The sequence below is a fragment of the Pimephales promelas genome, chromosome 17 (genome assembly GCF_988280905.1).
Source record: "Pimephales promelas chromosome 17, fPimPro1.hap1.1, whole genome shotgun sequence".
In the NCBI taxonomy this organism is placed as follows: Eukaryota; Metazoa; Chordata; class Actinopteri; order Cypriniformes; family Leuciscidae; genus Pimephales; species Pimephales promelas.
Genome location: NC_142785.1, coordinates 34,018,079 through 34,040,302, shown reverse-complemented (window position 1 = coordinate 34,040,302; position 22,224 = coordinate 34,018,079). Strand labels below are relative to the sequence as shown.

The 22,224-nt window shown below is 40.4% G+C and overlaps 2 protein-coding genes across 4 annotated transcripts in view; one reads left to right on the top strand and one right to left on the bottom strand.

Annotated features, from left to right (window-relative positions):
* The window catches only part of fmn2b (formin 2b), a 40,001-nt gene extending 35,401 nt beyond the window's left edge, over nucleotides 1-4,600 (top strand). For all 3 annotated transcript variants that reach the window (XM_039683314.2, XM_089122443.1, XM_039683312.2), the window contains 2 exons: nucleotides 3,284-3,365; nucleotides 3,917-4,600. In XM_039683314.2, coding sequence (XP_039539248.2) covers nucleotides 3,284-3,365; nucleotides 3,917-3,943 — 109 coding nt within the window. In that variant the 3' untranslated portion in view covers nucleotides 3,944-4,600. The remainder of the gene's footprint in view (nucleotides 1-3,283; nucleotides 3,366-3,916) is intronic.
* A 640-nt stretch (nucleotides 4,601-5,240) lies between these two features.
* The window catches only part of grem2b (gremlin 2, DAN family BMP antagonist b), a 77,366-nt gene continuing 60,382 nt past the window's right edge, over nucleotides 5,241-22,224 (bottom strand). The window contains exon 2 of the mRNA XM_089122446.1: nucleotides 5,241-7,363. Coding sequence (XP_088978572.1) covers nucleotides 6,871-7,362 — 492 coding nt within the window. The 5' untranslated portion in view covers nucleotide 7,363 and the 3' untranslated portion in view covers nucleotides 5,241-6,870. The remainder of the gene's footprint in view (nucleotides 7,364-22,224) is intronic.

Below are 22,224 nucleotides of genomic sequence, written 5' to 3'. Positions count from 1 at the left end.
GTGTGTGTGTGTGTGTGGTTCGTCCTCTCCCATAACCTGTGCCATGTGTTTGATATTAGATTGTATCTGCTGCGTTTGGATTGGCCCTGAAAACGAGAGTGCGCTGATGAACCCTGCGTGTTTGTGTAACCCCGCTAATGCAGAGAGTACGACACAGTGTGCTAGCGCTTCCAGTGGAGCGATGGAGCGTCGCGATAGCACACACACACACACACACACACACACACACTCGAGCCCTTCAGCTCTTCATTATTCATGAGGACCGACTCTCCACATTTGTCCTCATACACTCACTCTCACTCGCTCACTCTCACTCACTCACTCACTCGCTCACTCACACTCGCTCACTCTCTCACTCTCTCACTCACTCACTCACTCTCTCACTCACTCTCACTCACTCACTCTCACTCTCTCACTCTCTCACTCACTCACTCTCACTCGCTCACTCTCTCGCTCTCTCACTCACTCACTCACTCTCTCACTCGCTCACTCACTCACTCACTCTCTCACTCACTCTCACTCACTCACTCTCACTCACTCTCACTCACTCACTCTCACTCTCTCACTCACTCACTCTCACTCGCTCACTCTCTCGCTCTCTCACTCACTCACTCTCACTCGCTCACTCTCACTCGCTCACTCTCTCACTAACTCGCTCACTCACTCTCACTCACTCACTCTCACTCACTCACTCTCACTCGCTCACTCTCTCACTCGCTCACTCTCTCACTCACTCACTCTCACTCGCTCACTCTCTCGCTCACTCTCTCACTCACTCTCACTCGCTCACTCTCTCGCTCACTCTCTCACTCACTCTCACTCGCTCACTCTCTCGCTCACTCTCTCACTCACTCACTCTCACTCGCTCACTCTCTCACTCGCTCACTCTCTCACTCACTCACTCTCACTCACTCTCTCGCTCACTCTCTCACTCACTCACTCTCACTCGCTCACTCTCTTACTCACTTACTCACACTCACTCACTCACTCTCACTCGCTCACACACTCACTCTCACTTGCTCACTCTCACTCACTCTCACTCGCTCACTCTCTCACTCACTCTCACTCGCTCACTCTCTCACTCACTCACTCTCACTCACTCACTCTCTCGCTCACTCTCTCACTCACTCACTCTCACTCACTCACTCTCTCGCTCACTCTCTCACTCACTCACTCTCACTCACTCACTCACTCTCACTCACTCACTCTCACTCGCTCACTCACTCTCACTCGCTCACTCTCTTACTCACTCACTCACTCACTCTCACTCGCTGACTCTCTCACTCACTCGCTCACTCACTCGCTCGCTCACACTCACTCACTCACTCGCTCGCTCACACTCACTCACTCTCACTCGCTGACTCTCTCACTCACTCTCACTCGCTCACTCGCTCGCTCACATTCACTCACTCACTCTCTCACTCGCTCGCTCACTCACTCACTCTCTCACTCTCTCACTCACTCGCTCGCTCACTCACTCACTCTCTCACACTCACTTGCTCACTCACTCACCTGGTCTCTCACTCGCTCACTCACACTCTCTCGCTTTATTGAGCGTTAGCGTGAGTTCTGGCAGGTCATGTGGTCCAGATGCGTCATCAGCGATCTGCTGTTCATCTCCTCTCGCTGCTGCTAATCGACGCTCCAATCCGCTCTCTGCAGCGCAGCTCCTCCTCGTCGTGTGGAACGTGCCGTGTGTTTTTCTGTGGGGGAATAGTTCTGCTCTCCCAGTGCTAAACCGCGAGCGTCCGCTAATGCGCTGCGGTGCTCATGAAAGGTCAGAGGACTCCCTGAACACAGCCATGCCGCCACATTTTAATTATAAACTTGAATTGCATTTATTCAATACAATTGCCTAATCATTTATTGTCGTGTGTTCTTGACTTAATGGACCTGACAGAAATATATTCATTTTATTTTTTAGCTTGCTTTGCTCTCACTTTTTTCTTTCCTTCTTTTTTCTTAATTGTCATTTACATTTTTTCTTTCTATTCGGTTTCTTTTATTTTTGCTTCTTCATTTAATTTTGTTCATTTATTTTTCCCTTTAATGGATATTTTCCTATTTATTTATGTGAGTTGTGTGTTTGGATACACACTGGTGTTTTACACACTCCAGATCAGATTTTGTTTGCTATTATATTAGTTTAGTTCTTTTTATTGATTTCATTTATTCGTTTTTTTAATTTTTTTATTTATTTATTTATTTTTCGTATTGATCTCTTTTTATTTATTATATTTCGATTTTATGTATTTTTTATGCTCCTTTCTTTTATTTATTTATTGATAGTTTAATTTTCCTTTTTTTAGATTTACCTTTATTTTTATTTATTTACATAATTCTTGTCTTTGTTTTTTTCCCCCTTTTTTCTTTCATTAGTTTTATTACAATACAAATTATGAATTATTCCTTATATATATATTTTTTTTCATTTATAATTTTAGCAATTTTTTTAATGCTTTTTCTTGATTTTTACGGAGTTATTTCTCTGTTTGTTGTCCTCCTCCTCTGGCGAGTGTGTGTCCGCTGATGGTTTAGTCCCGTGTCTACTGTGTGCGGCAGGAAGTGATGCGGGCCGTGACCCGAGCCGCAGACGCTCCATGTTTGGTCAGGTGTCGCGGTCCGGCGCTCTGAGACACACGGCTCTGTTCCGGGTGTCTCTCACCCTTTACCCATAATTCCCCCTGCTGTAAACATGTCCAGCTCGTAGAGCCGAATCCATCACCCGCTGGAAGTGTGTGCTCTGCGCTTCTGCTGCGCTCCAGTGACGAGCGTCAGTGTGTGAGATTGACAGATCTCCAGGAACACACACTCATATAAGCGGATCAGCACATCTAATAATGCTCATCCATTCTAAGATCACATGACTTTATTTCTCAGTTTAAAATTAATTTAAAGTGTAGATGTTACAACAACAAACATCACACACTCAACTGTGTGTTCCTCTCGAGCCTGAACAGGGGTCTGGAGTCCTTCTCAAACTGCTGATCGAGCCACACGCTCAGACTCTCTTAATGCGCCTGTGTGTGTGTGTGTTTCATGAGTGTGTTCTCCCTGCAGCGTCACGATTGGTGTGTGACTCTTAACATGGCCTATTATGGAGCTCCAGCTTCATTCACTGGCTGGAGGTCATGAAACACACGACCTGCCGAAGAAGTGTGTGTGTGTGTGTGTGTGTGTAGGATCCGCTCCTGCGCTGCTCAATCATCTGTGTTCAGACGGTCAGATGTGTGTGTGTGTGTGTGTGTGTGTGTTGACTGGTTTGCCTCTGCTGTTTCCTCAGGTTGAAGGCGGCGGAGGAGTGTTTCCGACAGGTCAAAGAAAAGGCCACGTACAGCGTCAAACCCAAACACGCGTCTGGAATCGTAAGTCACCATTTATTTATCTCTCTCTTTTCACACACACACACACACACTTATCCAATGTGAATTATACTCAAATTGAAACAATGTCTGCCGAATGCATTTGAATATTCACTTCATCAGTAATTCATTCTCACTTCCTGCTGATCCCGCGTAAAATTGTAGCTAATTAGCATAATTTCCGCCTGTGGTCCTGATTGGCTGAGCAGCGTCTCTTAGCTCCGCCCTCAAACACTAGTGTATCTGAGACTGGAAGAGTTCGGCTCGTGTTGTTCATGTTTTCTGAGATTGATACGGTGAAACCCACGCCATCGTCACTGTTCATATCACTGTGATCAAGAGCTGAGATTCAGATATGATAATGAGCGTTCGCTTCCTGACCAATCAGCTCTCAGAGAGGCGGAGCTTAGAGTGTCTGAGAGGAAAGAGCTGAAGCTGCGGTGGAGATGATGAGGACATTACAGTGTTCAGGAGACTCGAAAACAACATTAGGAGCCTTTAAATCAGCGTAACGTCATTTTAATAATGAAATTGTTCTTTTTTGTTTCCCTCAGAAAGCAAAGTTGGGTATGAAGATCTGAGACGTCTGATGAAGGAACGAACGCTCTTGCTGTTCGATCTTTAACTCGCTCTCGCACACACAGCTTCAGTGTTACTTCTGCTGTACAGACACAGAATGTGATGTCACATCCTGTGCGCTGACGAACATATCAGATGTTTGCTCTAGAATTCCCACAATCCCCGCTGAAGTTCTCAACGTCATCAGAGGAAAAAAAAGTGTCTTTTATTTTTAATAGAGAACAGGGAAGGAGAAATCTGGATCTGTGAACATCAGCGTTGGAGCGTCACACGCTTTTAATCAGCAGTTCAACATGTCCAAAGCACAGCCGAACCTACAGGACCCGGGAGAGACACCCCATGTGAAGAGGACGGAGGAAACGGTGAACGTTCAGGAAATCAACTCAGTGTTTTTGTGAAATTATGCAAGATTGTTTTGCGCATCCACACACACACACACACACACACACACACACACACACACACACTAAAGTATTTAAAAATGATGTTTTTTAAACGAATGTAAATGTTATTAGCATCTTTATGTAGCGTTGCGGTTTGTTTTTAGCATGTCCGTGTGGGAGGCCGGATCCGTCCGCGCTGCGTGTGCAATAACTGTTTGTATCCGAACGTTTTGAGAAGACTGTAATTTATGTAAAATAAAGCGATTAATAATTTCAGACATTTGAATTTATTTCACTTGATTAAAGATTTACTTGATCCAGTGTTTTAGTTTCATATTTAATCTGGCTTTTTTTTTTAAATTATTATTGCTGTTCTGGTTTAAAGGTGCAATGTGTAAAAAAGTTGAGTATCTATTAACAGAAATGCAATATGACATCCATAACTATGTTTTCAGTGGTGTATAAAGAACTTACTTAATTAACCGTAATGTTTTTATTACCTTAGAATGAGACATTAATAGCTCCATAACCGAGGGAATCCCCTTCTATGAAGGTCGCCATGTTGTGACGTCATATTCCTACCGTAGCCGAACGCGAACAAACAGCGCTACAGAACGCGTTTCATCACTACCTTGAAAGAGAAGTAGCGGAAAGCTGGAAGCTAGCCTTACACTCCGTGAGTAGTGACTTTTCCCTTGTGAGTGTTGTAAAATATGTAGTTGGGATTGTTTCATGTAACTTAGTTCTCCCTCGCTGTGTTATGGGTTTGTTATGTTGGGGATAGATGTGCTGTTACGTTCGTGAGACAGCTGATGATTAGTATTCATGTCATTGACCGTAAAACAGTACGTTACAGGAATCACTAGCCCGTCGATAGAGACTTTTAGATCACTAAAGTCGATCACGAAGAGTTTTCAAAATAAGATATTGTGTGTAGTAAATAGTATCTATGGGATGCGGAGATGACATGATTGTAACAGCGCGCGCACTTCCGACCTTTGAACTCATGCGGACGCGTCCCAGCTCAGCCACAGTAACAGCTCATATTAGCCAGCTAAACTATTACTACCCTGTTAGAAAAAATATATAGCTGCTCCCTCGCTGTATTATGGGTTTGCTACAGTATGTGGGGATAAATGTGCTGCTGGTTACGTTTGTGAGACAATCAGCTGATTATTATTTTATTAAATTATATATTAAAACCCTTGATCCTCACCTGACTATGGCTTTGTAAACAGACAGTATTCATGATGTGGTTTATAATGGACTGTGGTACAGAAACAGTGACAATGTTACACACTCTTGGCTTACTCTGGCTATTCTCTGCTGTCTCAGCCGACGAGATGTTTGTCCCGTTTTAGCCACCGTAGCTTCTTCGAAAGGGAGGGGTGAGCAGTGGGCTGAGCCCTTGGTGCAAACCTGGTGCAAACTCGCAACCGAACCACTAGATGTCGCTAAAAATCACACATTGCTCCTTTAATTTGTGTTTTAGCTTTGATTTATTTCCAATTTATAATGTTAGTGCTTCAACTAAAACGTATTTAAGTTAAAATTTCTAATTTCCAACTAATAATTAATTTCAGTGAACAGAAATGTTTAATAGATCCAGTTCCCGATAATTGAAATCTGTTACAGACTTTCTCTCAAAATCAGCAAACACAAATCTGCAGATTTACACCTGGTGTACTGGGGAATACTGGTGTCAGTGTATCTTTTACAGTCAATGACTGGAGTATACTGGTGTGATCTGGAGTTACTCAGTCTGAAACAACTTTCACTCAGAAACGGCAAGTTACAATGAAGCAAAAAGACAAATTGTGTTTTCGTGTAAAACTCCAATAATCTTAGTTTTATTAACTTTGATGAAGAAAAAATGCTTTACATCACGCACAATAAGCTATAGTTTTGATATGGACTTGAGTTGTTTCTCTACATACACACATATATATATAGTTCTGTGGTACCTCATTTCTATAGAATCTCTATAACCAGTCTGAACGCTTAGAAAAAAGGATCGAGGAGAAATTATAGCATAATACTGTCGTGTTTCAGACACTTTTATCCCAAATGATCAACATTGCGATTTAAGCTACACATTTACATCCTTACCAGTTCTTGCTTTCCCTGGGACTCGAACCCATGACCGTGGTGTTGCCAGCGCTCTGCTGTCTGAGCTCCAGGAAAGCAATAGCTCTAACTTTAGATCCATCGCCTACTTTAGACAGTCTCTAACTAACTCCATGACTGTTAGTGTCAATGTGCAACCACAAAGGGGACCCCAAGCGTGAAAGGTTCTGCACACAGTATGAAGCCGTGGGTGCACTTATATGATGGTGGATGCACGTTTATGGACTTCAAAACAGAAACGGCCACTATAAAGCTAGGAAGAGCCAGGACATTTTTTTAACATAACTCGGATAGTATTCGTCTGACAGTGAGTAAATCATGGGCTAATGTTCATTTCTGTGTGAACTATCCCTTTAAGAGTGTTCCAGGTTGTGTATACTCTTCTGAGAGTGTGTTCTGGATCGAGTGTCAGTGAGCGCTCACAGCTTGCCGGCCTCGGACACGCTGACGGACATGCAGCGGCACTGCTTGACCCGCGGGATCTTGCGGAACCGGACGGGCGGCTGCAGGTCGGGACACTCGAGCTCCACCGTGAGGCTGGTGAAGCGCTGCGGCCGGCAGAAGGCGCACGACTGGAACGACTCCTGCTCCTTGCGCACGTGCCGCGGGATGTAGAAGGAGTTGCACTGGCCGTAGCAGAAGCGGTTGATGACGGTGCGGCTCCGGCACGAGTCCTGGCTGACCGTCTGACGCAGCGGCTGAGTCTTACACCAGTCGCTCCGCAGGTACTGCCGCTCCGTCACCACCAGCGCTTCCTGGCTGGACGCCAGCACTTCCTGTCCGCGCCGGTCCGAGGCGTTGGAGCCGGGCTTGTAGGGCGACGGGATGGAGGAGTGCGGACGTTTCTTACGGCCGGCGGAGACGTACAGCGCGCCGGAGAGGAGCAGCAACAGCGCCACCTTACAGCTCATCCTGCAACACACCGAGACGTGATACCAGTTACACACACACACTGTCCCACACACTCATACCAGTTTCCATTTCCATTTAATCATTTAGCAGAAGCTTTTATCCAAAGCGACTTACAGATGAGGAGAGCAATAAGAGCGCAACAGTAACGAGTCTGTTATAGCAAAGTACACACAGCAAGCTTTAAAACATATATATAGCAGTTACAATATTGGGTAACAAAAGTAGTTACACACCATTGAGTTATTCCCTAAAAAGTGACTTTTTTTGGTCACATCTGCAGTGTGTACCACGTTACTTTTGTAGTTAAATATGTTAACATTAGTAATGTTCTAAACTGATTCTAATGCATTTTGGCACGTGAGACGTAACATTAGGTATGAAATCAGTTCAGTTCTAAGTCAAAACATCTAATGACTCATATTAAAATACCACACAAACACACACACTGACACACACTCACCTAAAAGATTATTAGGAACACCATACTAATACTGTGTTTGACCCATTTATGCTATTATAAATATCTCAATATCTCAGCTCTGGAAGGGTCTAGAGCATCCATTTTTGCACTCAGGTCAAAGTCTCACAGCCCTCTATCAGAATCCAGAGTTTTGAGAAGATTGGAGAAACTTAATTTTTCGCCCGAAAATGAAAAAAAACGAAAGGGGTAACACTGTCGTTTTTTTTTCGGGTCGAAATTTTGAATTTTGATATCTCAGCTCTGGAACGGTCTAGAGCCTCCATTTTTGCACTCAGGTCAAAGTTTCGTGGCCCTCTATCATAATCCAGAGTTTTGAGAAGATTGGAGAAACTTAATTTTTTCGCCCGAAATTGGAAAAAAACGAAAGGGGTAACACTGTCGTTTTTTTTCGGGTAGAAATTTTGAGTTTCGATATCTCAGCTCTGGAAGGGTCTAGAGCCTCCATTTTTGCACTCAGGTCAAAGTCTCACAGCCCTCTATCATAATCCAGAGGTTTGAGAAGATTGGAGAAACTTAATTTTTCGCCCGAAAATGGAAAAAAACGAAAGGGGTAACACTGTCGGGTTTTTTTCGGGTCGAAATTTTGAATTTTGATATCTCAGCTCTGGAAGGGTCTAGAGCCTCCATTTTTGCACTCAGGTCAAAGTCTTGTGGCCATATATCAGAATCCAGAGTTTTGAGAAGATTGGAGAAACTTAATTTTTCGCCCAAAAATGGAAAAAAACGAAAGGGGTAACACTGTCGTTTTTTTTTTCGGGTAAAAATTTTGAATTTTGATATCTCAGCTCTGGAAGGGTCTAGATCATCCATTTTTGCACTCAGGTCAAAGTCTTGTGGCCCTCTATCAGAATCCAGAGTTTTGAGAAGATTGGAGAAACTTAATTTTTCGCCCAAAAATGGAAAAAAACGAAAGGGGTAACACTGTCGTTTTTTTTTTTCGATCGAAATTTTTAATTTTGATATCTCAGCTCTGGAAGGGTCTAGATCATCCATTTTTGCACTCAGGTCAAAGTCTCACAGCCCTCTATCATAATCCAGAGTTTTGAGAAGATTGGAGAAACTTAATTTTTCGCCCAAAAATGGAAAAAAAACGAAAGGGGTACCACTGTCGTTTTTTTTTCGGGTCGAAATTTTGAATTTTGATATCTCAGCTCTGGAAGGGTCTAGAGCCTCCATTTTTGCACTCAGGTCAAAGTCTTGTGGCCATCTATCAGAATCCAGAGTTTTGAGAAGATTGGAGAAACTTAATTTTTCGCCCAAAAATGGAAAAAAACAAAAGGGGTACCACTGTCGTTTTTTTTTTCGGGTCGAAATTTTGAATTTTGATATCTCAGCTCTGGAAGGGTCTAGAGCCTCCATTTTTGCACTCAGGTCAAAGTCTTGTGGCCATCTATCAGAATCCAGAGTTTTGAGAAGATTGGAGAAACTTAATTTTTCGCCCAAAAATGGAAAAAAACGAAAGGGGTAACACTGTCGTTTTTTTTTTTCGGGTCAAAATTTTGAATTTTGATATCTCAGCTCTGGAAGGGTCTAGATCATCCATTTTTGCACTCAGGTCAAAGTCTCACAGCCCTCTATCATAATCTAGAGTTTTGAGAAGATTGGAGAAACTTAATTTTTCGCCCAAAAATGGAAAAAAAACGAAAGGGGTACCACTGTCGTTTTTTTTTTCGGGTCGAAATTTTGAATTTTGATATCTCAGCTCTGGAAGGGTCTAGAGCCTCCATTTTTGCACTCAGGTCAAAGTCTTGTGGCCATCTATCAGAATCCAGAGTTTAGAGAAGATTGGAGAAACTTAATTTTTCGCCCAAAAATGGAAAAAAACGAAAGGGGTAACACTGTCGTTTTTTTTCGGGTCAAAATTTTGAATTTTGATATCTCAGCTCTGGAAGGGTCTAGATCATCCATTTTTGCACTCAGGTCAAAGTCTTGTGGCCCTCTATCAGAATCCAGAGTTTTGAGAAGATTGGAGAAACTTAATTTTTCGCCCAAAAATGGAAAAAAACGAAAGGGGTAACACTGTCGTTTTTTTTTCGGGTCAAAATTTTGAATTTTGATATCTCAGCTCTGGAAGGGTCTAGATCATCCATTTTTGCACTCAGGTCAAAGTCTTGTGGCCCTCTATCAGAATCCAGAGTTTTGAGAAGATTGGAGAAACTTAATTTTTCGCCCAAAAATGGAAAAAAACGAAAGGGGTAACACTGTCGGGTTTTTTTCGGGTCAAAATTTTGAATTTTGATATCTCAGCTCTGGAAGGGTCTAGATCATCCATTTTTGCACTCAGGTCAAAGTCTTACAGCCCTCTATCATAATCCAGAGTTTTGAGAAGATTGGAGAAACTTAATTTTTCGCCCAAAAATGGAAAAAAAACGAAAGGGGTACCACTGTCGTTTTTTTTTCGGGTCGAAATTTTGAATTTTGATATCTCAGCTCTGGAAGGGTCTAGATCATCCATTTTTGCACTCAGGTCAAAGTCTTGTGGCCATCTATCAGAATCCAGAGTTTTGAGAAGATTGGAGAAACTTAATTTTTCGCCCAAAAATGGAAAAAAACGAAAGGGGTAACACTGTCGTTTTTTTTTTTCGGGTCAAAATTTTGAATTTTGATATCTCAGCTCTGGAAGGGTCTAGATCATCCATTTTTGCACTCAGGTCAAAGTCTTGTGGCCCTCTATCAGAATCCAGAGTTTTGAGAAGATAGGAGAAACTTAATTTTTCGCCCAAAAATGGAAAAAAACGAAAGGGGTAACACTGTCGTTTTTTTTTCGGGTCGAAATTTTGAATTTTGATATCTCAGCTCTGGAAGGGTCTAGATCATCCATTTTTATACTCAGGTCAAAGTCTTGTGGCCATCTATCAGAATCCAGAGTTTTGAGAAGATTGGAGAAACTTAATTTTTCGCCCAAAAATGGAAAAAAACGAAAGGGGTAACACTGTCGTTTTTTTTTTCGGGTCAAAATTTTGAATTTTGATATCTCAGCTCTGGAAGGGTCTAGATCATCCATTTTTGCACTCAGGTCAAAGTCTCACAGCCCTCTATCATAATCTAGAGTTTTGAGAAGATTGGAGAAACTTAATTTTTCGCCCAAAAATGGAAAAAAAACGAAAGGGGTACCACTGTCGTTTTTTTTTCGGGTCGAAATTTTGAATTTTGATATCTCAGCTCTGGAAGGGTCTAGAGCCTCCATTTTTGCACTCAGGTCAAAGTCTTGTGGCCATCTATCAGAATCCAGAGTTTAGAGAAGATTGGAGAAACTTAATTTTTCGCCCAAAAATGGAAAAAAACGAAAGGGGTAACACTGTCGTTTTTTTTCGGGTCAAAATTTTGAATTTTGATATCTCAGCTCTGGAAGGGTCTAGATCATCCATTTTTGCACTCAGGTCAAAGTCTTGTGGCCCTCTATCAGAATCCAGAGTTTTGAGAAGATTGGAGAAACTTAATTTTTCGCCCAAAAATGGAAAAAAACGAAAGGGGTAACACTGTCGGGTTTTTTTCGGGTCAAAATTTTGAATTTTGATATCTCAGCTCTGGAAGGGTCTAGATCATCCATTTTTGCACTCAGGTCAAAGTCTCACAGCCCTCTATCATAATCCAGAGTTTTGAGAAGATTGGAGAAACTTAATTTTTCGCCCAAAAATGGAAAAAAAACGAAAGGGGTACCACTGTCGTTTTTTTTTCGGGTCGAAATTTTGAATTTTGATATCTCAGCTCTGGAAGGGTCTAGATCATCCATTTTTGCACTCAGGTCAAAGTCTTGTGGCCATCTATCAGAATCCAGAGTTTTGAGAAGATTGGAGAAACTTAATTTTTCACCCGAAAACAGAAAAAAACGAAAGGGGTAACACTGTCGTTTTTTTTCGGGTAGAAATTTTGAGTTTCGATATCTCAGCTCTGGAAGGGTCTAGAGCCTCCATTTTTGCACTCAGGTCAAAGTCTCACAGCCCTCTATCATAATCCAGAGGTTTGAGAAGATTGGAGAAACTTAATTTTTCGCCCGAAAATGGAAAAAAACGAAAGGGGTAACACTGTCGGGTTTTTTTCGGGTCGAAATTTTGAATTTTGATATCTCAGCTCTGGAAGGGTCTAGAGCCTCCATTTTTGCACTCAGGTCAAAGTCTTGTGGCCATATATCAGAATCCAGAGTTTTGAGAAGATTGGAGAAACTTAATTTTTCGCCCAAAAATGGAAAAAAACGAAAGGGGTAACACTGTCGTTTTTTTTTCGGGTCAAAATTTTGAATTTTGATATCTCAGCTCTGGAAGGGTCTAGATCATCCATTTTTGCACTCAGGTCAAAGTCTTGTGGCCCTCTATCAGAATCCAGAGTTTTGAGAAGATTGGAGAAACTTAATTTTTCGCCCAAAAATGGAAAAAAACGAAAGGGGTAACACTGTCGTTTTTTTTTTTCGATCGAAATTTTGAATTTTGATATCTCAGCTCTGGAAGGGTCTAGATCATCCATTTTTGCACTCAGGTCAAAGTCTCACAGCCCTCTATCATAATCCAGAGTTTTGAGAAGATTGGAGAAACTTAATTTTTCGCCCAAAAATGGAAAAAAACGAAAGGGGTACCACTGTCGTTTTTTTTTCGGGTCGAAATTTTGAATTTTGATATCTCAGCTCTGGAAGGGTCTAGAGCCTCCATTTTTGCACTCAGGTCAAAGTCTTGTGGCCATCTATCAGAATCCAGAGTTTAGAGAAGATTGGAGAAACTTAATTTTTCGCCCAAAAATGGAAAAAAACGAAAGGGGTAACACTGTCGTTTTTTTTTCGGGTCAAAATTTTGAATTTTGATATCTCAGCTCTGGAAGGGTCTAGATCATCCATTTTTGCACTCAGGTCAAAGTCTTGTGGCCCTCTATCAGAATCCAGAGTTTTGAGAAGATTGGAGAAACTTAATTTTTCGCCCAAAAATGGAAAAAAAACGAAAGGGGTAACACTGTCGTTTTTTTTCGGGTCAAAATTTTGAATTTTGATATCTCAGCGCTGGAAGGGTCTAGATCATCCATTTTTGCACTCAGGTCAAAGTCTCACAGCCCTCTATCATAATCCAGAGTTTTAAGAAGATTGGAGAAACTTAATTTTTCGCCCAAAAATGGAAAAAAACGAAAGGGGTACCACTGTCGTTTTTTTTTCGGGTCGAAATTTTGAGTTTCGATATCTCAGCTCTGGAAGGGTCTAGAGCCTCCATTTTTGCACTCAGGTCAAAGTCTTGTGGCCATCTATCAGAATCCAGAGTTTTGAGAAGATTGGAGAAACTTAATTTTTCGCCCAAAAATGGAAAAAAACGAAAGGGGTACCACTGTCGTTTTTTTTTTCGGGTCGAAATTTTGAATTTTGATATCTCAGCTCTGGAAGGGTCTAGAGCCTCCATTTTTGCACTCAGGTCAAAGTCTTGTGGCCATCTATCAGAATCCAGAGTTTTGAGAAGATTGGAGAAACTTAATTTTTCGCCCAAAAATGGGAAAAAACGAAAGGGGTAACACTGTCGTTTTTTTTTTCGGGTCAAAATTTAGAATTTTGATATCTCAGCTCTGGAAGGGTCTAGATCATCCATTTTTGCACTCAGGTCAAAGTCTCACAGCCCTCTATCATAATCTAGAGTTTTGAGAAGATTGGAGAAACTTAATTTTTCGCCCAAAAATGGAAAAAAAACGAAAGGGGTACCACTGTCGTTTTTTTTTCGGGTCGAAATTTTGAATTTTGATATCTCAGCTCTGGAAGGGTCTAGATCATCCATTTTTGCACTCAGGTCAAAGTCTTGTGGCCATCTATCAGAATCCAGAGTTTTGAGAAGATTGGAGAAACTTAATTTTTCGCCCAAAAATGGAAAAAAACGAAAGGGGTAACACTGTCGTTTTTTTTTTCGGGTCAAAATTTTGAATTTTGATATCTCAGCTCTGGAAGGGTCTAGATCATCCATTTTTGCACTCAGGTCAAAGTCTTGTGGCCCTCTATCAGAATCCAGAGTTTTGAGAAGATAGGAGAAACTTAATTTTTCGCCCAAAAATGGAAAAAAACGAAAGGGGTAACACTGTCGTTTTTTTTTCGGGTCGAAATTTTTAATTTTGATATCTCAGCTCTGGAAGGGTCTAGAGCCTCCATTTTTGCACTCAGGTCAAAGTCTTGTGGCCATCTATCAGAATCCAGAGTTTTGAGAAGATTGGAGAAACTTAATTTTTCGCCCAAAAATGGAAAAAAACGAAAGGGGTAACACTGTCGTTTTTTTTTTCGGGTCAAAATTTTGAATTTTGATATCTCAGCTCTGGAAGGGTCTAGATCATCCATTTTTGCACTCAGGTCAAAGTCTCACAGCCCTCTATCATAATCTAGAGTTTTGAGAAGATTGGAGAAACTTAATTTTTCGCCCAAAAATGGAAAAAAAACGAAAGGGGTACCACTGTCGTTTTTTTTTCGGGTCGAAATTTTGAATTTTGATATCTCAGCTCTGGAAGGGTCTAGAGCCTCCATTTTTGCACTCAGGTCAAAGTCTTGTGGCCATCTATCAGAATCCAGAGTTTAGAGAAGATTGGAGAAACTTAATTTTTCGCCCAAAAATGGAAAAAAACGAAAGGGGTAACACTGTCGTTTTTTTTCGGGTCAAAATTTTGAATTTTGATATCTCAGCTCTGGAAGGGTCTAGAGCCTCCATTTTTGCACTCAGGTCAAAGTCTTGTGGCCATCTATCAGAATCCAGAGTTTTGAGAAGATTGGAGAAACTTAATTTTTCGCCCAAAAATAGAAAAAAACGAAAGGGGTAACACTGTCGTTTTTTTTTTTTCGGGTCAAAATTTTGAATTTTGATATCTCAGCTCTGGAAGGGTCTAGATCATCCATTTTTGCACTCAGGTCAAAGTCTTGTGGCCATCTATCAGAATCCAGAGTTTTGAGAAGATTGGAGAAACTTAATTTTTCGCCCAAAAATGGAAAAAAACGAAAGGGGTAACACTGTCGTTTTTTTTTCGGGTCAAAATTTTGAATTTTGATATCTCAGCTCTGGAAGGGTCTAGATCATCCATTTTTGCACTCAGGTCAAAGTCTTGTGGCCCTCTATCAGAATCCAGAGTTTTGAGAAGATTGGAGAAACTTAATTTTTCGCCCAAAAATGGAAAAAAACGAAAGGGGTAACACTGTCGTTTTTTTTTCGGGTCAAAATTTTGAATTTTGATATCTCAGCTCTGGAAGGGTCTAGATCATCCATTTTTGCACTCAGGTCAAAGTCTTGTGGCCCTCTATCAGAATCCAGAGTTTTGAGAAGATTGGAGAAACTTAATTTTTCGCCCAAAAATGGAAAAAAACGAAAGGGGTAACACTGTCGGGTTTTTTTCGGGTCAAAATTTTGAATTTTGATATCTCAGCTCTGGAAGGGTCTAGATCATCCATTTTTGCACTCAGGTCAAAGTCTCACAGCCCTCTATCATAATCCAGAGTTTTGAGAAGATTGGAGAAACTTAATTTTTCGCCCAAAAATGGAAAAAAAACGAAAGGGGTACCACTGTCGTTTTTTTTTCGGGTCGAAATTTTGAATTTTGATATCTCAGCTCTGGAAGGGTCTAGATCATCCATTTTTGCACTCAGGTCAAAGTCTTGTGGCCATCTATCAGAATCCAGAGTTTTGAGAAGATTGGAGAAACTTAATTTTTCGCCCAAAAATGGAAAAAAACGAAAGGGGTAACACTGTCGTTTTTTTTTTTCGGGTCAAAATTTTGAATTTTGATATCTCAGCTCTGGAAGGGTCTAGATCATCCATTTTTGCACTCAGGTCAAAGTCTTGTGGCCTTCTATCAGAATCCAGAGTTTTGAGAAGATAGGAGAAACTTAATTTTTCGCCCAAAAATGGAAAAAAACGAAAGGGGTAACACTGTCGTTTTTTTTTCGGGTCGAAATTTTGAATTTTGATATCTCAGCTCTGGAAGGGTCTAGAGCCTCCATTTTTGCACTCAGGTCAAAGTCTTGTGGCCATCTATCAGAATCCAGAGTTTTGAGAAGATTGGAGAAACTTAATTTTTCGCCCAAAAATGGAAAAAAACGAAAGGGGTAACACTGTCGGGTTTTTTTCGGGTCAAAATTTTGAATTTTGATATCTCAGCTCTGGAAGGGTCTAGATCATCCATTTTTGCACTCAGGTCAAAGTCTCACAGCCCTCTATCATAATCCAGAGTTTTGAGAAGATTGGAGAAACTTAATTTTTCGCCCAAAAATGGAAAAAAAACGAAAGGGGTACCACTGTCGTTTTTTTTTCGGGTCGAAATTTTGAATTTTGATATCTCAGCTCTGGAAGGGTCTAGATCATCCATTTTTGCACTCAGGTCAAAGTCTTGTGGCCATCTATCAGAATCCAGAGTTTTGAGAAGATTGGAGAAACTTAATTTTTCGCCCCAAAAATGGAAAAAAACGAAAGGGGTAACACTGTCGTTTTTTTTTTTCGGGTCAAAATTTTGAATTTTGATATCTCAGCTCTGGAAGGGTCTAGATCATCCATTTTTGCACTCAGGTCAAAGTCTTGTGGCCTTCTATCAGAATCCAGAGTTTTGAGAAGATAGGAGAAACTTAATTTTTCGCCCAAAAATGGAAAAAAACGAAAGGGGTAACACTGTCGTTTTTTTTTCGGGTCGAAATTTTGAATTTTGATATCTCAGCTCTGGAAGGGTCTAGAGCCTCCATTTTTGCACTCAGGTCAAAGTCTTGTGGCCATCTATCAGAATCCAGAGTTTTGAGAAGATTGGAGAAACTTAATTTTTCGCCCAAAAATGGAAAAAAACGAAAGGGGTAACACTGTCGTTTTTTTTTTTCGGGTCAAAATTTTGAATTTTGATATCTCAGCTCTGGAAGGGTCTAGATCATCCATTTTTGCACTCAGGTCAAAGTCTCACAGCCCTCTATCATAATCTAGAGTTTTGAGAAGATTGGAGAAACTTAATTTTTCGCCCAAAAATGGAAAAAAAACGAAAGGGGTACCACTGTCGTTTTTTTTTCGGGTCGAAATTTTGAATTTTGATATCTCAGCTCTGGAAGGGTCTAGAGCCTCCATTTTTGCACTCAGGTCAAAGTCTTGTGGCCATCTATCAGAATCCAGAGTTTAGAGAAGATTGGAGAAACTTAATTTTTCGCCCAAAAATGGAAAAAAACGAAAGGGGTAACACTGTCGTTTTTTTTCGGGTCAAAATTTTGAATTTTGATATCTCAGCTCTGGAAGGGTCTAGATCATCCATTTTTGCACTCAGGTCAAAGTCTTGTGGCCCTCTATCAGAATCCAGAGTTTTGAGAAGATTGGAGAAACTTAATTTTTCGCCCAAAAATGGAAAAAAACGAAAGGGGTAACACTGTCGTTTTTTTTTCGGGTCAAAATTTTGAATTTTGATATCTCAGCTCTGGAAGGGTCTAGATCATCCATTTTTGCACTCAGGTCAAAGTCTTGTGGCCCTCTATCAGAATCCAGAGTTTTGAGAAGATTGGAGAAACTTAATTTTTCGCCCAAAAATGGAAAAAAACGAAAGGGGTAACACTGTCGGGTTTTTTTCGGGTCAAAATTTTGAATTTTGATATCTCAGCTCTGGAAGGGTCTAGATCATCCATTTTTGCACTCAGGTCAAAGTCTCACAGCCCTCTATCATAATCCAGAGTTTTGAGAAGATTGGAGAAACTTAATTGTTCGCCCAAAAATGGAAAAAAAACGAAAGGGGTACCACTGTCGTTTTTTTTTCGGGTCGAAATTTTTAATTTTGATATCTCAGCTCTGGAAGGGTCTAGATCATCCATTTTTGCACTCAGGTCAAAGTCTTGTGGCCATCTATCAGAATCCAGAGTTTTGAGAAGATTGGAGAAACTTAATTTTTCGCCCAAAAATGGAAAAAAACGAAAGGGGTAACACTGTCGTTTTTTTTTCGGGTCAAAATTTTGAATTTTGATATCTCAGCTCTGGAAGGGTCTAGATCATCCATTTTTCACTCAGGTCAAAGTCTTGTGGCCCTCTATCAGAATCCAGAGTTTTGAGAAGATAGGAGAAACTTAATTTTTCGCCCAAAAATGGAAAAAAACGAAAGGGGTAACACTGTCGTTTTTTTTTCGGGTCGAAATTTTGAATTTTGATATCTCAGCTCTGGAAGGGTCTAGAGCCTCCATTTTTGCACTCAGGTCAAAGTCTTGTGGCCATCTATCAGAATCCAGAGTTTTGAGAAGATTGGAGAAACTTAATTTTTCGCCCAAAAATGGAAAAAAACGAAAGGGGTAACACTGTCGTTTTTTTTTTCGGGTAAAAATTTTGAATTTTGATATCTCAGCTCTGGAAGGGTCTAGATCATCAATTTTTGCACTCAGGTCAAAGTCTTGTGGCCCTCTATCAGAATCCAGAGTTTTGAGAAGATTGGAGAAACTTAATTTTTCGCCCAAAAATGGAAAAAAACGAAAGGGGTAACACTGTCGTTTTTTTTTCGGGTCGAAATTTTGAATTTTGATATCTCAGCTCTGGAAGGGTCTAGAGCCTCCATTTTTGCACTCAGGTCAAAGTCTCACAGCCCTCTATCATAATCCAGAGTTTTGAGAAGATTGGAGAAACTTAATTTTTCGCCCAAAAATGGAAAAAAACGAAAGGGGTAACACTGTCGTTTTTTTTTCGGGTCGAAATTTTGAATTTTGATATCTCAGCTCTGGAAGGGTCTAGAGCCTCCATTTTTGCACTCAGGTCAAAGTCTTGTGGCCATCTATCAGAATCCAGAGTTTTGAGAAGATTGGAGAAACTTAATTTTTCGCCCAAAAATGGAAAAAAAACGTAAGGGGTAACACTGTCGTTTTTTTTTCGGGTCAAAATTTTGAATTTTGATATCTCAGCTCTGGAAGGGTCTAGATCATCCATTTTTGCACTCAGGTCAAAGTCTTGTGGCCCTCTATCAGAATCCAGAGTTTTGAGAAGATTGGAGAAACTTAATTTTTCGCCCAAAAATGGAAAAAAACGAAAGGGGTACCACTGTCGTTTTTTTTTCGGGTCGAAATTTTGAATTTTGATAGCTCTGGAAGGGTCTAGATCATCCATTTTTGCACTCAGGTCAAAGTCTCGTGGCCCTCTATCAGAATCCAGAGTTTTGAGAAGATTGGAGAAACTTAATTTTTCGCCCAAAAATGGAAAAAAACGAAAGGGGTAACACTGTCGGGTTTTTTTCGGGTCAAAATTTTGAATTTTGATATCTCAGCTCTGGAAGGGTCTAGATCATTCATTTTTGCACTCAGGTCAAAGTCTCACAGCCCTCTATCATAATCCAGAGTTTTGAGAAGATTGGAGAAACTTAATTTTTTCGCCCAAAAATCGAAAAAAACGAAAGGGGTAACACTGTCGTTTTTTTTTCGGGTCGAAATTTTGAATTTTGATATCTCAGCTCTGGAAGGGTCTAGAGCCTCCATTTTTGCACTCAGGTCAAAGTCTTGTGGCCATCTATCAGAATCCAGAGTTTTGAGAAGATTGGAGAAACTTAATTTTTCGCCCAAAAATGGAAAAAAACGAAAGGGGTAACACTGTCGTTTTTTTTTCGGGTCAAAATTTTGAATTTTGATATCTCAGCTCTGGAAGGGTCTAGATCATCCATTTTTGCACTCAGGTCAAAGTCTTGTGGCCCTCTATCAGAATCCAGAGTTTTGAGAAGATTGGAGAAACTTAATTTTTCGCCCAAAAATGGAAAAAAACGAAAGGGGTAACACTGTCGTTTTTTTTTCGGGTCGAAATTTTGAATTTTGATATCTCAGCTCTGGAAGGGTCTAGAGCCTCCATTTTTGCACTCAGGTCAAAGTCTTGTGGCCATCTATCAGAATCCAGAGTTTTGAGAAGATTGGAGAAACTTAATTTTTCGCCCAAAAATGGAAAAAAACGAAAGGGGTAACACTGTCGTTTTTTTTTCGGGTCGAAATTTTGAATTTTGATATCTCAGCTCTGGAAGGGTCTAGATCATCCATTTTTGCACTCAGGTCAAAGTCTCACAGCCCTCTATCATATTCCAGAGTTTTGAGAAGATTGGAGAAACTTAATTTTTCGCCCAAAAATGGCAAAAAACCAAAGGGGTAACACTGTCGTTTTTTTTTTCGGGTCGAAATTTTGAATTTTGATATCTCAGCTCTGGAAGGGTCTAGAGCCTCCATTTTTGCACTCAGGTCAAAGTCTTGTGGCCATCTTTCAGAATCCAGAGTTTTGAGAAGATTGGAGAAACTTAATTTTTCGCCCAAAAATGGAAAAAAACGAAAGGGGTAACACTGTCGTTTTTTTTTCGGGTCAAAATTTTGAATTTTGATATCTCAGCTCTGGAAGGGTCTAGATCATCCATTTTTGCACTCAGGTCAAAGTCTCACAGCCCTCTATCATAATCCAGAGTTTTGAGAAGATAGGAGAAACTTAATTTTTCGCCCAAAAATGGAAAAAAACGAAAGGGGTAACACTGTCGTTTTTTTTTCGGGTCGAAATTTTGAATTTTGATATCTCAGCTCTGGAAGGGTCTAGAGCCTCCATTTTTGCACTCAGGTCAAAGTCTTGTGGCCATCTATCAGAATCCAGAGTTTTGAGAAGATTGGAGAAACTTAATTTTTCGCCCAAAAATGGAAAAAAACGAAAGGGGTAACACTGTCGTTTTTTTTTTCGGGTCAAAATTTTGAATTTTGATATCTCAGCTCTGGAAGGGTCTAGAGCCTCCATTTTTGCACTCAGGTCAAAGTCTTGTGGCCATCTATCAGAATCCAGAGTTTAGAGAAGATTGGAGAAACTTAATTTTTCGCCCAAAAATGGAAAAAAACGAAAGGGGTAACACTGTCGTTTTTTTTCGGGTCAAAATTTTGAATTTTGATATCTCAGCTCTGGAAGGGTCTAGATCATCCATTTTTGCACTCAGGTCAAAGTCTTGTGGCCCTCTATCAGAATCCAGAGTTTTGAGAAGATTGGAGAAACTTAATTTTTCGCCCAAAAATGGAAAAAAACGAAAGGGGTAACACTGTCGTTTTTTTTTCGGGTCAAAATTTTGAATTTTGATATCTCAGCTCTGGAAGGGTCTAGATCATCCATTTTTGCACTCAGGTCAAAGTCTTGTGGCCCTCTATCAGAATCCAGAGTTTTGAGAAGATTGGAGAAACTTAATTTTTCGCCCAAAAATGGAAAAAAACGAAAGGGGTAACACTGTCGGGTTTTTTTCGGGTCAAAATTTTGAATTTTGATATCTCAGCTCTGGAAGGGTCTAGATCATCCATTTTTGCACTCAGGTCAAAGTCTCACAGCCCTCTATCATAATCCAGAGTTTTGAGAAGATTGGAGAAACTTAATTGTTCGCCCAAAAATGGAAAAAAAACGAAAGGGGTACCACTGTCGTTTTTTTTTCGGGTCGAAATTTTTAATTTTGATATCTCAGCTCTGGAAGGGTCTAGATCATCCATTTTTGCACTCAGGTCAAAGTCTTGTGGCCATCTATCAGAATCCAGAGTTTTGAGAAGATTGGAGAAACTTAATTTTTCGCCCAAAAATGGAAAAAAACGAAAGGGGTAACACTGTCGTTTTTTTTTCGGGTCAAAATTTTGAATTTTGATATCTCAGCTCTGGAAGGGTCTAGATCATCCATTTTTCACTCAGGTCAAAGTCTTGTGGCCCTCTATCAGAATCCAGAGTTTTGAGAAGATAGGAGAAACTTAATTTTTCGCCCAAAAATGGAAAAAAACGAAAGGGGTAACACTGTCGTTTTTTTTTCGGGTCGAAATTTTGAATTTTGATATCTCAGCTCTGGAAGGGTCTAGAGCCTCCATTTTTGCACTCAGGTCAAAGTCTTGTGGCCATCTATCAGAATCCAGAGTTTTGAGAAGATTGGAGAAACTTAATTTTTCGCCCAAAAATGGAAAAAAACGAAAGGGGTAACACTGTCGTTTTTTTTTTCGGGTAAAAATTTTGAATTTTGATATCTCAGCTCTGGAAGGGTCTAGATCATCAATTTTTGCACTCAGGTCAAAGTCTTGTGGCCCTCTATCAGAATCCAGAGTTTTGAGAAGATTGGAGAAACTTAATTTTTCGCCCAAAAATGGAAAAAAACGAAAGGGGTAACACTGTCGTTTTTTTTTCGGGTCGAAATTTTGAATTTTGATATCTCAGCTCTGGAAGGGTCTAGAGCCTCCATTTTTGCACTCAGGTCAAAGTCTCACAGCCCTCTATCATAATCCAGAGTTTTGAGAAGATTGGAGAAACTTAATTTTTCGCCCAAAAATGGAAAAAAACGAAAGGGGTAACACTGTCGTTTTTTTTTCGGGTCGAAATTTTGAATTTTGATATCTCAGCTCTGGAAGGGTCTAGAGCCTCCATTTTTGCACTCAGGTCAAAGTCTTGTGGCCATCTATCAGAATCCAGAGTTTTGAGAAGATTGGAGAAACTTAATT